Source organism: Pygoscelis adeliae, unplaced genomic scaffold (assembly GCF_000699105.1).
Source record: "Pygoscelis adeliae isolate BGI_AS28 unplaced genomic scaffold, ASM69910v1 Scaffold411, whole genome shotgun sequence".
Taxonomy (NCBI): domain Eukaryota; kingdom Metazoa; phylum Chordata; class Aves; order Sphenisciformes; family Spheniscidae; genus Pygoscelis; species Pygoscelis adeliae.
In genome coordinates, this window is record NW_008824111.1 from 1786802 (window position 1) to 1800460 (window position 13659).

Consider the following 13659-nt stretch of genomic DNA (forward strand, 5'->3'; position numbering starts at 1 on the left):
GGCGGGGCGCGGAGCCTCTGTGCGGGCGGGCGGCTCACCAGCCAGCCGAGGGGGTCGGCTCCGCCGTGCTCAGCCGTGTCCCTGCCTTTTTCCCATCGTCGCGGAAAGGCTTGGCGTTTTTCTGATCAATCGAAAGCTCAGAATTGGGTGGTCTACGCGTCCACGGGTAACACACAGGGAAGTGCCACCGATTCTCGGAAATGCTGTGGAAAATCAGCAAAACACAGAGTGCTCCCAGGAGCCAAAACCTTTGTGGTAACAAGACGGCACAGGGTACGGAGGCGGCACAGCGCAGCACCAGGGGCTGCAGCATCCTCCTAGGACACTACTGCCAACAAGAGCGGCTTTTGGGAGAGAAAAGCCTTCAGTTTGTGCACCAGGAGGGGGAACAAAATGAACCCAAAATGCTGCGGTCCAGGAGTGGCCACAAATGCCTTTCTTCAGTCTCCTTTTTTAATTTTTCCACCTCTTTGAGGCTGGTAAAGCCTCCCTTTACTTCAGTGGTTGCTTTTCCCCATCCCCGGCTTTTCCATTTCTTGCCTTAATGCTTTGGTCTGTTTCAGGGAGTTTTAAATCGCGCAGTAGTGACTGCCCTTGTGGATTCAAGGCAGCCCTAAGTGGACTACGCTGACTGTTGCCTGTACCCACACCAGGCAGCGTGGCCCAGCCGCTCCTCCACAGGTCTTTGTGCTGAAACATCGCCCTCCTCCAGAGCACACCGTGAAAAGGCTGCTCCAGGCTCAGGCCTCGAGGAGATGTCCGTGGGTTGGACCAACAGGGACGTGAGGCAGCACACCTCGGCAGGGACCAAGAGCAAGGGCTTCAGCACAGCACCTGCGGGGAAGCAGGGAGCCCCTGTCAAGGCTCCCGCCAGCGTTTGCGCCAAGTGAGCTCCATTCACAACAGCCCCAAGGTCAGGCGGCTGCTTATCAGCCCTGGCCCCCAGCCAAGGCAGCCGGGGCCCCAGAGCGCAGGGGGATGTGCTCAGGGCCCCCGCTACTGCTCTCTGTTCTCTTTCACGCTTGGTATCGGGGACTCGTCATGAAATGCCAGCTGTCACTACTAACAGGCCAGCATATAAAGCTGCATCTCTGGTCCGGGTTCCCAGGTGACCGCAGGATCCGGGGGTTTTGCTTTGGGCCACTCTTGGCACCTGCCCCCACGACTGGGAACTAGAACAGTTCCTGGCTGTGGCAAGTTTTGGGGACTCGCCTGATTATCTTGCATGTTCGGGGACCTGCAGTTTTTGCAGTGTGTTGCAGCACTGATAGCAGGAGTCATGACAAGTGTCCTGAGAGAGATCAGAGCAGCCAGGAAATGGCTGACGGGACGAGCAGAGGCACGTGACCCGTGTTTGCTCTTGAGTAAATTGACGGTTACAGTCCACGCAGCCTCCTCACCCGCCTCTTGGGCACAGCGAGCCGTGGTGGTTTGAAGAAGAGGAATTTTTCTTCAGGGGTGACCTCTAGGGCAAGTGCCACAGAGGCATCTCTCTGCTGCCACTTCTGACGCTTGCTCAGGCTGGCACCTTCAGTCCTCTGGCTGGACCCGGGGATTTCACCTGAAGTAGGGAGTTTGCTTCTGGGGCCCTGCCCTTTTCGGACAAGAGCAGGTTAGGGCTTTCCCTTCCTTGATGAAGCGAGTTTTAAGGAAACCGAGTGAGTTGAACTTCTTTATTGGCTTGGAGCTGCGCCCTGTGCCCAGACACATTCTGTGGAGCCAGCCAAAATTGTATCCAGAGGCGTGCCAGGAGCTCCCGAGGGACTAGATGGGCTCAAGGGACACCTTTTGAGATGTGTGACAAGGGACGGTTGTCCTACGAGGTCAGAAGATTGCTGTTTAACAGCAACAGCAGTGAGTAATCACAAAGGTTGCAAAACACGCTTTCCTGCCTGCGGATTACGTCTTCTCCCCACTCCTGGTATCAAACTCCTTCCCCTGGCCGGGGGGCTGGCACTTGGCTCCTAGCTTTTCCCCTGCCCCTTTCACAGCTCCTTGCCTGGCTGGATCGCTCTCCATGAGCGCTGAGCTCTCATTTCCCAGGTCTGGTCTGGCTGCCTGTGTCCTCAGTTTCATCCCGAACAAAGGTGGCCTCCAGAGGTAGCAGATGCGACGGGAACCCGAAGGGAGCCAGGCTGCCAGCCCTCGAAAGCAGGAAGGCTGCGAAGGACTGATAATTTAATAACCACGTGCTCCTAAACAGGCTTCCACTCTGATGCCAGCGGTGCAAGGGACAAGGAGAGGGAGCTGGAGCTTCTGGTCATGAACGGGAGACACTGACTTACCGACATGTCTGAACTTGGAGAAAGGCGGGACGGGCCTGGAAACCTACTGCCAGCGGGTGGGCAAGACAGAGGAGATGGGGAGGTGGTGCTGTAGGTTAACAAGAGCTCGGATTAAAACTGGGATAACAATCACTTCTGGGGGGAAGCGCATCGGCAGATACGAGTATCAGCCCACGAGCTGGGTCTGAAGAACACGCAGACCTTACTCAAAACCCCCGCGGCTGAAGAGCTGCTCTGTAACTGCGACCATAGAGAGCTGCAACCCAGCAGCTCTGCAAGACTGAAAAACCCCAGTTTTGCTCAACGGTAACCCAGTAACCACCCTCCCCCCCAAACCGCCCAACACCAACACAACCCCCAAAAAAGGGAACTGCAGAGGAGCGAGCAACCTTGTTAACAGAGCAGAGAATGAAATCCTCGCAGGCAGCCCCGCAGCTGCAGCTGGGAACCTTCCCGCTCTGTTCAGCCCCAGCACCCCGGCGCGGGCGGAGAACGGGCACCCAGGAGAGGAAGGAGGGGAGGGCGGGGCGGGGGGCACCGCCGGGGGGGGGGGTGCCCCCGCCACGGCCAGGCTGGCCAGACGCTTCACGCTGGGGTGTCTGTGGCTGCAGAGGGAGGACAAGGACCAGAGGTACGGGGCACTCCCACGGCCTCAGGCCGGGTCCGGTTCTCCTTTGTTGCAGGAAAAGGAATCGGGAACATTGTCCAAAAAAGGAAAAAAAGAAAAGGAAAAAAAAGTGACATTGGCATTTTTTAGGACATAACTTGGGTGCAGCTAGGTGCTCACTTGTATGGATTGTCATCAGCAACTGGACTCGGGCTGAGCCCCTCGGCTCACCAGCAGCTGCTGCTGTAAATACCAGTGCAAGCGTGGAGACGCACACTGCTACTCCGTATCATTTCTCACCCAGGAGCAGCACAACCTGCTCTCCAGCCTGGGTGCAGCACAAGGGCCCATACCTTGAGCCCATCCCTTGCTGCAGCGCTTGAAGGCACCCCGCATGAAAGCGGCATGGCAAACACGTTGCCGTGCGCAACATCTCACACATGCTCCAGCGCAGCCCGTGGGGCGTACGACGGTGCAGACCAGCACGCTGCATACCATCGCATGCTTCTACAGCAACACCGCCCTCGTCTCCTCCCTTCTTCCAACGCTCCCCTCCTACATAGCCTCCTCCTGCTCGTCTATTCCCATGCTCACGACCGACAAACTCCACTCGACTGATGTACTCTCAGCTGCTTTGGGTATCAAAAGAAGCTCCCGGGAAGCTTTGCCAGTCACCGCAGGTGCCAGGCAGGGCGAAGGATTCCGCCTCTGCTCTGCTGCAGCGTTCAGAAACTGCTGCGAGCAGCGGATGGGTATCACTTGCTGGGAAACAAAAATAAGTATTAAAGCACTTGCAACTGCTCAGCGAATCCTATCACAGCTGTATCAAAAATGGTATTTCTGATTCAGGCTGTCAGACGCTGGGCCAAAAACCCAGAGTGAGGAATACAGACACCAGGATACAGGGAGCTTAGAAAACTGCCTTTATTCTATTAGTTGTTGGAAAAATGAAAATACAGAAAGAGTTTAGTTGGCTGCAGAACAGCAAGAAGTTCACAGGTTAGGAGTCTGATCACTACATGGTAACCAAACTTACACAAAAAGTTTCATTTTTTTTTTAGTTTTGAAACTGGGTCCAGCAATGAACTTAAGGCAACTGAACAGTTCAGAAGCTTTGAGTGTGAGCAGGCTGTCTTTTCTCATCCCTACGGCACGTCATGGAAAAAACTCCTCCTGGGTGTGCAGACCACTCAAATCATTCAAATGGGTCAGACTTACAAATGAACAGGGGAAGAGGATCAGCTGCTTTCCATCGGACTTTATTTTCAAATACAGTTTCTTAAAAAACCCAGAACACCTTAACGCAGAGGTTACAAGTAACAGTATTAGGAAATCCAATTATACAAAAAATACTACATCTAAGCTGGGGTAAATAGATTTATTTTTGGTAACATACATTTAAACTGGCACTAATTACACAGTAACTAAAAGGTAACTAACATGAAACCACAGAACCCTCACTTTTCCTTAGCTGAATGGGACTTGGTCATTTCAGAGTGATCACATTTTCAAACTAATGTTTTACACCACTGAGCCATGAAAATCAGATCTTCCTAAATGTGATAGCACTGAAGCTACACTTGATTCCACATACAGCCATGTAACTGTTGTACTCAATTAGAATAGGACGTTAGTTATAAAGTAGTTACAGACCAATCCTCTGTGTTGACAGCTTTTTCTCTTTCTAGAGAGAAGAAAGAAGATAGAGAATTGTCTTCAATTAGCGCCTGGCATATCCTGTGAGTGCAGAAAAGGTTTGTTAGAGGAATGTTGAGGTTAACCTTGGGTGCACAGATGAATTTGATGCGGATTGTTATAAAAATCATGGTTGGCTTCTAAATACTGGTAGCAAGATGACTCGATTTTTAAATCTCTTAAGTAAATTATAGATAATGAAAAAGGCCAGTAATCATACACTAAGATTAATAAACAGCACTTCAAAATTACTCAAGTGCAGGGTGCTGCTTTGGCCATCTTCCTCTGGCCACACTTTATAAGAGAAGGCACCCGGACTTTTTCTTGCCACGCCGGGCTTGCAAAGCAGCTCTAGTGGCCATTTCAAAAACCTCCCTCACACCGTCTTTGGTCTTTGCCGAACACTCCATATACCCGAATGCACCAATGCGGTTTGCCATATCTCTTCCTTCTTCGGGTTTGACAGGCTCCTGTAACAGCACAAAAGCAGCAGGTGAGAACAATCCAAAGCCACACCGACGCCCACCCACCTGCCCGTTCCCACCCAGCTTCCCAACAAAGGCAAAGGAATTTCTGGATTAAATGCACATAATTAGTTGGTTAATTAATAATTAATTACTCCCCTGAGAGCAATCCTTTAAATAATAAAGGCAGATTTAAAATGAAATTTGCTTATTTTGTCAAGATGCAGCATGCACCTCAGCCTGGATTACACAAACGGGGTGCATGCTTGCATACTGTGCCAACGCTTGAGGACACGATCGGTTTTCTAACACCTCTGAGCTTAAAGGCCGCAAGACCCTTTGAAACTCCAACAAAAGATTGCTTATTTCAGAGGAAACATTTATGCAACTCTTACCCACAATTGTAACAAAAGCCTATGAACAAATCCCAAAAATCAATGCCTCAGCCTTTGTATACAAACACATGTTATGCAACAGGAGCAAAAATTCCAGGACAGAGCAGAGTTATCTGCAGTCCCATCCCAAGCTGGGGGTTTCAGACACGATCTGAAAATGAAACCTAGTGATAGGCTCAGGAATGAGCTACAGCACCTGTGGTTATCACCTCAAAACACCTACCAATAAAACCATTCCCTTTTACACCCTGAACATACAAAATAAAGAACAACTCGAGTGTGCACGCACTTGATATGTTGATGTCTCCTAATTAATTCCTTTCTACCTCGGGGATCCAGCTCTCCAGCAGGGAGAGCAGCTGACTGTTAGTAACCCAATATAGCTGTTTTCATTGTTGAGAACGCCTTTTTCTAAAAATTAAATCTCCAAATATGAAAAAAGAAACACTCAATTAAAAGTAATAGATACTTTCTGGTTTCTGTCATGGGTAAGCGTTCATTATGCAGCCCATAGGAAGCTGGCAGCAAGCTGCGGGCGCCCATTTAATGCTCTGGTACAACCACTATACACGTTCTTCGTTCGTTGTGAGACTATCAGAAAGGAACCTGCCTGCTTCATTTTGGCCAGCTCTCGTCTTGTGTGCTCGTCATTCCTCAGGTCCTTCTTGTTTCCTACCAAGATGATAGGCACGTTGGGGCAGAAATGCTTCACCTCCGGGGTCCATTTCTCTGGGATGTTTTCTGGAAAGAAAAAAAAAAAAAGTATGATTGTACTAAAACCCACTTCTGGGGAAAGTTTTTTCTTAAAGCTTTTACCTGCTGCCTGAGCGGTTTTAGCTTGCTAATCCACACTGATGCCCTTTTTTCTACTCTTAATTTGGGAAGCAAATAGACCTGTTCTGGTATTACCAAAAAAGACAAGCCTGTCTATGGTAACTTCAAGGCTGAAGGACACCTAAACCCTTGGCTTCTGTACATCTCTCAGTAGCTACTTGACAAGGGTTAGCATAAGGTACTTCAAAGAACAGCATGCAGAACTCTGAAGTAGAGAGTTACGGAATATATTGCTTTAAGAGAAACATTTTATTTATCTTCAGAAGCTAAAGATGGGCACAACCCTGAAGCGTAAATTTTTACATCACTTCTTTCTTTTAAAAAGCAACATCAAACAACCACTCCAAACTCTCCCATTAACTGTAGCAGAAATGTTGTTCGATACACTAATTAGAGATGCACAGAAACAAAGACTTTGTGTAAGTAATCCGCAGATTTGCCACTTCTCCCTATCTGCAGCAAATGAATTTGTGCTCATATACAAGAAACTTTTTCCTCCTAACATAACTTCCCTACATGACTTTTTTTTAAATGGAGCTGCAAATGGAAGACTTGAGGGCTTCTGAAAGCAAAACCTTGATAAATTCTATATAGCCGGAAGTGTTGAACAGCCCAAAACATTTGGCTTTGCTTTCAGAGGCTCTCAGACATCTGAGATTCACCAGTGGATGTACCTGCAGGCTACATAACCCCTTTTTATCCTCACGAAATTCCATTCAGCTTTTGAAGAGACATTAACTATTATGGCATTGTTTTCTTGCTTGAAAGAACAACTTAGACAAGCATTTTGAAGCCAGTTTTTGCGCTACAGCCAATTCTGCAGCTGCACCTGGAGTGCTCAGGGGGTGCCAGCCCCTAGACGCTGCACACCTGAAGAGCCATCTGGCAGTTGGCTGCTCCCTCCACTGCTCCCAGGGACACAGGAGCCCTGCTACCGGCGAGCAGGAAGGGAAGAGAGGGAGGAAAAAATGGCCAAGATCAGATTTGACTTAATTAAACCCCTCTCCCCCGCCCCCAGGGTTCAGTAACCCATCTTGTTTCCAGGGAGGTGAGGTCAGTTAGCTCTCCAGCTGCCAGGGGAGTAGCACGTGCAGTAAAAGTGAGCATAGCTCAAACCTTGTACGTAGCTGTTTACAGCCACACCAGGCACGACCACAGCACCGCTGCCAACTAATCCTCAAATTGTTTTGGAGAGAGAGAGACAAAGACAATGAAATATGTCTCTAAACACAGGATCAGGTGGAAGTGATGAAGAGAGAGATCAGGATTTCCCAGATATCAAGCTGGCATTGATTTTTCTAAAAAGACACTTTCACACCCAACTGCCTGTTCAATGGCTGCTACCCTTCAGAGGCAAGGCAAGAAATGCGACTGAGCAGCTATCAAACACTACCCCAGTTAGACTGTAACACCACTGCAACATCTTAAGGAATATTCTGTCTGCTCATTTACTCAAACCTTCTGTGAACTGTGGCAGGAATGGTATTTTTCAACCATTGTGGCAGCTGCATTCAGGACTAATCCATTAACTGCATTTCTGCTTCCTGGATCCTTTTTGTGTCATTCTTGTTTCTTCCTAAGACGCAACTCTGGGAGGCAGGGTTCATCCGTAAGATAGATCAGAGGTGTAGTAAAAAAGCCTCTCTGAGGACAGCTTGCAGTGATCGTGATCACCCTGGCAGTAGGAAACTCCAAAGGATTCAGTGATTTAATACATTTAAGAGAGAACTGGTATCCCATTTATGAGCACCAGTTAAAATAATTGGAGACCTGTCATTAGTAGACAAAGCAGAGGGGTGTCTCACTTTTCCTGGCTAGGAGCTGCCCAACGCATGGATGTAATTTTGACCAGTTACAAGCAAGTACCAGTCGGTGACTGTACAGAAGGTTCTTGTCAGAGTACAGCTGGTCATACACACAGACACACACAGAATCAATGTGCCTAAAGATCTACCTTAATATTATCTGCATTCCAATAAGAAACCTCACAAATAGCCACTAGTGAACAAATCCCACTGGTGGGAAGTAGGTAAGGGAATTTTTACAGAAATTCACTTGATTAAGAAAGTGCTACCACGATGCATTTGTTCAGGAGACTACACTGGATGGATGGAGTAATTACCATTTTAGAGGGACAGAAATCAAAGTTCCAGACACGTTGAGTCTTAGAAATAAGAGTATCTCTATCTCCTGCTCCTTACCCTCTTCAAAAACGTCTTTGTAAGATCAAATACATCAATATCTACGCATTAGATTTATAAATTGATCAGTGAAGATTTCAGTCTTGGACTCCACAGGAGAGGTGCCTATCTAATACACAGATTTTTGAAATTATGTTTTTGGAGCTCAGAAATCATAGATCAGGCAACTCTTCTTCTCTTTTCTCCATCACAAGCAGATGTCAGTCACTGGAAAGCAGACTAGGGGAGTATAAATCTCCAGCCTCTGATCACTTCCAATCGGTGAGAGTGCCACCCCCTTTCAGTGCAAACCCCCCTCCAGCGTGGTTCTAGCTCATGTTCTTCACCCACCAAGCAGAGAGCAAAATACCCCAGGCTATTTGGGATTAATAACTCAGAGTGATTCGAGCTGATCTCTCTTGAATAAAAGGAGGGGTGTTTGAGGGTGGTGGAAGGGATGAAAAAGCTGGTGAAAACTAGCTTTCCCATTTACATAGAAAGGAAGTTACTCTATTTTCCTAGATATAGTGTGGTCATGAGTGTATAAGAACCTGCCATTTTCAAGGAGAAATAAAAAAAAAGGTAAAATAAAATCAAACCTTGGGTGGGCCATGCCACTCAGTGGACACCTTATGTACTCACAGCGCTCCCGGACACAGCAGAGTGCAGCTACAGCCTTCCTGCTTGCTTGGGTTCACCAAGGCAGCGCCTCCCAAGGGATGAGCACACCAGCACGCTGCCTTGGCCCACCAGACAACGTTGCCGGGTTGGGGGTGCTGATCTAGGCCAGGGAGCTGCCTCCCTGCTAAATGTTGCTCAAATTATGCAGCAGAGCCCTGGGTAAACACAGTGTGCTGCTGAGGCTTACAAAACACCACTCAGCATTGTTGAAGAATACAGGTTCCTTTAAGATCTTAATGTCTGAAAACTATACATTCAAACCAGTATGAATTTTGAAACTAGGAATGCTTTCAATCATTACAGCACATGAAAATATATTTTACAGCATGATTTCCAAAGGGAGTACAGCGACACAGAGACGTAGGTCTGATTCAGTTAGTGATCTACTTACCTAAACTATCAGGACTATCAATTGAAAAACACATAAGTATAACATCAGTATCTGGATAAGAAAGCGGTCTAAGTCGATCATAGTCTTCTTGTCCTGCTGTATCCCACAAAGCCAACTCAACCTGCAGAACAAAGATCAAGGCAGTTAGCCAGATCACCAGGGAAGTTTTTATTCAGAAGCTAGTAACCCAAGAGAAGTGGATAGAATATTTCAGTTAACACCACTCAAAAGGAGGAGACTACGAGACAAACCGCTTTGACAGGAGAACTATTAGAAATTTTACGTTCCATAACTCCAAAATTCAATTTATAGCACCTTATGAGACTTTTCTTTATACCCATGACCAGTGCCAATTCTCTGAAAGGACATAAAAGCTACCAGCAGAAAAGCAAGACAGAAGGATCGAAGGGAATCGGCTCCAAAGGGCTGGGAATCTCTCTGATAAGCATTCCAGAAATACCAGTTTTCAGTGAAAGTGGACTCTCTAAAGTACATGCTTTTAGGATTATGCACATTTTCATTTCATTTACAGCTGGAACCTGTAGTGACTAAGAAACGTCAAGATTGTACTTACTTGTGCACAAATTCATTTAAACTCCATCATAGCAGAAATTTACACTTGTAATTTGCTTTGAAATAAAGCTGATTTGTGTGTAAAGCTTCTTGTTACTAAGAACTGAGTAAAGTAGCTAATGTTCTCAATATTTCTACTTATGGTGGAGCTAAGGGAGAACACCCCAATAAGATCGTTTAAAACTGTAGAAGGAATAGCCAATGTTTAAACAAGGAAATTTAAAAACTAGAATCAAGCTCTCAAGGTATACTCTTGCTCGAGATGCTCTGATGCATTTGCCTTTGTAACGGAGTGGGTTCCTTCTTGTTTAAGCTCTTACATTCAAAAATTACAGGAAAAAAGTCCACAGCAGCTCAGATGAAGACAGATGGGCAGAACTGGAACCCAAATGTGAGCTTGAACGTGCAATGTAACTGTCTGGTTAAATTGTGAAGATACAAAGCCTTAGCTGCGTGCATATACAAAAAAATTCTTCTGTATTTTAGTCAGAAATACTCCTCTCAGAGCCACCTCTGCATTTGCAAATGTGAATTTTGTGGCAAACGTTCATATTTTTTACAGAGATGTCTGTTGAGGGTTCCCTCACATGACACTGCAATCAGCTCCTTTTCTCTACCTAAAAAACCACATCTCGTGCCATCACTGTTTTGTCTTCACATGGCTTCTGAACATTTCTGGTAATGCTCTTCTAGAAAGACAGATGTAAGCAGCTGTCAAACAGAACAGTCTTAAGTACCACTCTCCTACAAACTTCTCTAATCAAGTTTTCAGAAGACAAAGTGCTCAGATAAAGTATGTCATCTAGTTACAAAGAAATTCAGCTGACATTTCCACAACAGAAAATGCCCTGCTCAAGCTGCTCATGCAATGTTTATTTAGATACCGGCTGCATACAGCTGATAGGGCACAACTCTGTTCAACCCATTTAGAGATGCAGAGATTCAGGCAGAAGGGAATGAGGAAGTTTGACTAGGTGATAAGAGAGAGAAATTGATATCATACATATTTTAAACAATAGTCCTTAGGGTCTAAGATACAATATAGAAACTGCAGAAACGGTCACCTGGGGGGAAAACATGTTCTAGTGTGAGTCCAAAAGTTGTTTTTTTTTTTTTTACCCATTCATATCATGGGAGAGAAAAGCTCCTTTTAGACTCAAATAGCATGAACTATCATGACTAAACCCACAAATAATCCATGCCTGTAACAGTAGGAGATAAAATTTAACGTAAAGCCCAAAACTAGCTCAAAAAGTGTTTGCTCAAATCAGGATCGAAACCGAGCAGTTTCAATCAATCTGTCACTGCATCTGAACTAGAGCTGACTGAAAGATGTTCTGGCTGTACCTGAACCCAGAGCAAAGGCTCATGTCACAGCAAGGAGCGAGACAGGGAAGATCAGCACCATCAGCATCAAAAACGTGCTTGACATGAGGACCCATGGCACTGAGGTCAGCCCTGTGTGGTCACAGTAACAAAACAGACATATGCCATGGCTGCGTAAAAGGGTTTGAAAGGAGTTGAGCTTTCCAAGGCATGAAGTTTCTGCTTTGTGTGCTTCCGGAGTTATCCTGGAAAGTGACAATTTTACACATCACACACTACCTTGCATGACATAAACGCAGAAGGCAACCTATCCGGCGTTCAGAGAGCAGCCTTCTGAAAACTGCCTCTTGGAGCAGGCGTCTGGCATGTTTGCTTGTTTGGCAAACAAAGGACTCAGAGGTGACACAGACTGAAAACTGATTTTCAAAATATTTACAACTAAAATGAAATATTTTAATGATTAATTTACTGAAGTACAAACTAAAAATGAAGCTCAGTGAGCTGTGGGTACGCTTGGCTGCTAAGAATTGCGTTCCTTCAGACAAGTAAGACAGATGACGCTGATGTACACTACAAAAATCAAATCCGTTTGAAGCCTGTCAGTCATCTCTTCTGAAGAGGATCCTGCATGTTGCCAGCAGCGAGTATGAAAAGACTCTCTCCAGGAGCTAGTCTTTGTTAATCACAATACCGGGTTCCTATCAAAACAGGGACTCCACTACGCAATTCCAAAGGCTAGTAGCCCGGTGTCCTCAGCATGTAGGCACGTCTTCGAATTGCTCCATCCTCTCCCACCTACTGCAACATTTTACTTGGAGTAACTGTATATTTTTTAGAATTTCAACTTGTATAAGGTTAGAAATAGGTCGTTGAACAGACATTGGATATGAGCAGGTTCTAGCAAGGCCAGTATTTTTTCCACAGGAACATGCTTAATATTTAAAAATATGTTTACAACATAAGCACTAAGCATGTGTACTAACCACTTATTAAAGAAGTATAGAGATCTCCGTGCTATTCTGAATAAATGCAAGTTCATTTTGACAGAAGTGTACACATACCTGCTTTCCATCCACTTCGATATCTGCTACATAATTTTCAAAGACGGTGGGAACATACACTTCAGGGAACTGGTCTTTGCTAAATACAATCAGCAGGCAGGTCTTTCCACAGGCACCATCACCCACTATAACCAGCTTTTTTCGAATGGCTGCCATAGCTGAAAAACAAAATGACGACTCATTAATTCTTCCGCCGCAGCTTTTAACTGAGATGCTAATAATTAACAACCACTAAGTTTCCAATTAATAAGAACTTTTAAATTGAGTCTACATGTCCATTAGAGACACAGGCAGGTATTTGGAATCACACGAGTTCAAATTCCCATCCTTTTGGGAAAAACATTTCCCAGGACTTGTCAACACACTGGTGAGCCACTGGGTACAAGAATAATAGAAAGGAGAGGAGAGCAGCCTGGATTGGCATTTCTTTATCTATTCTAAAGGTTGAGATAGGAATGTCCAGAGTGAGCAAGCAGCACTTGTCCTAGAGCACCTTCTGAAAAGTGTCTTTTAGGTAATCAAAGAAGAGATGCTTCAATTCGAGGGCAGTAGCATTTTCTTGTCACGCTGAGTTGTCTTAACTACAAAGTGCCAGAAGCTGTGTGGAGTCAGCTGGACCGAGGAGCACTCTGCTGCCACGTCAGAGCACCAACAGGAGGATCTTAGGGTAACCAGCCTGTTCCTGCAAGCTGGACTGTAACTACCACACTGCAAAGCATTTTGGAAGTACACATCCCGCTCCTCAAACCGCTTTCCTGAACATCGCTGTTATCAGGTTATTCCGCCTGCTATCAGCTTACATTAAGTAAAGGGGGGACACAGAGGGAGGCACCACCGTGGTGCTCCACAAAGATCTCTGCTGTTCAACGTATTGATATTGGCAACACAGAAACCAATGTGAACAGTGAGCTGACAGTTTGTTAATGTTATGAAGTTATTCCAGGTAGTTCACTGTAAATATCTCTCTCTCTCTCTCTCTCTAATAATGCACACAAGGAGAAAAATTGTCCGAACTTCAAATGTAACACATGGGGCCCTAAGCTGATGATTACACTTCATGAGCAAGATCTTGGGTGAAGTATCAAGCTCCTGGAAACATGAGCTTGGTAGCAGTCAAAAAGAACAAAATGAAATAGCAGGAACTGCTAGGAAGGGAACAGAACAATG

At 45.9% G+C, this 13659-nt stretch overlaps 1 protein-coding gene across 1 annotated transcript; it reads right to left on the minus strand.

Annotated features, from left to right (window-relative positions):
• Positions 1 to 3792: 3792 nt before the first annotated feature.
• RHOA (ras homolog family member A) lies at positions 3793 to 12653 on the minus strand. Its single transcript, XM_009334225.1, has 4 exons — positions 12493 to 12653; positions 9533 to 9653; positions 6057 to 6187; positions 3793 to 5057 (listed from the first exon to the last, which is right to left on the minus strand). The coding sequence occupies exons 1-4, from the start codon at positions 12646 to 12648 to the stop codon at positions 4884 to 4886; spliced, it is 582 nt and encodes a 193-aa protein (XP_009332500.1). The 5' UTR covers positions 12649 to 12653; the 3' UTR covers positions 3793 to 4883.
• Positions 12654 to 13659: the final 1006 nt, after the last annotated feature.

Coding starts and splice junctions, on each gene's coding strand:
- RHOA (XM_009334225.1), bottom strand. CDS start 12,648: ATGGCAGCCATTCGAAAAAAGCTGGTTATAGTGGGTGATGGTGCCTGT. Junction 9,654..12,492: donor TCGAAGTGGATGGAAAGCAG/GTATGTGTACAC, acceptor TTTGTTCTGCAG/GTTGAGTTGGCTTTGTGGGA. Junction 5,058..6,056: donor AGCTGGCCAAAATGAAGCAG/GCAGGTTCCTTT, acceptor GTGCTGTTACAG/GAGCCTGTCAAACCCGAAGA.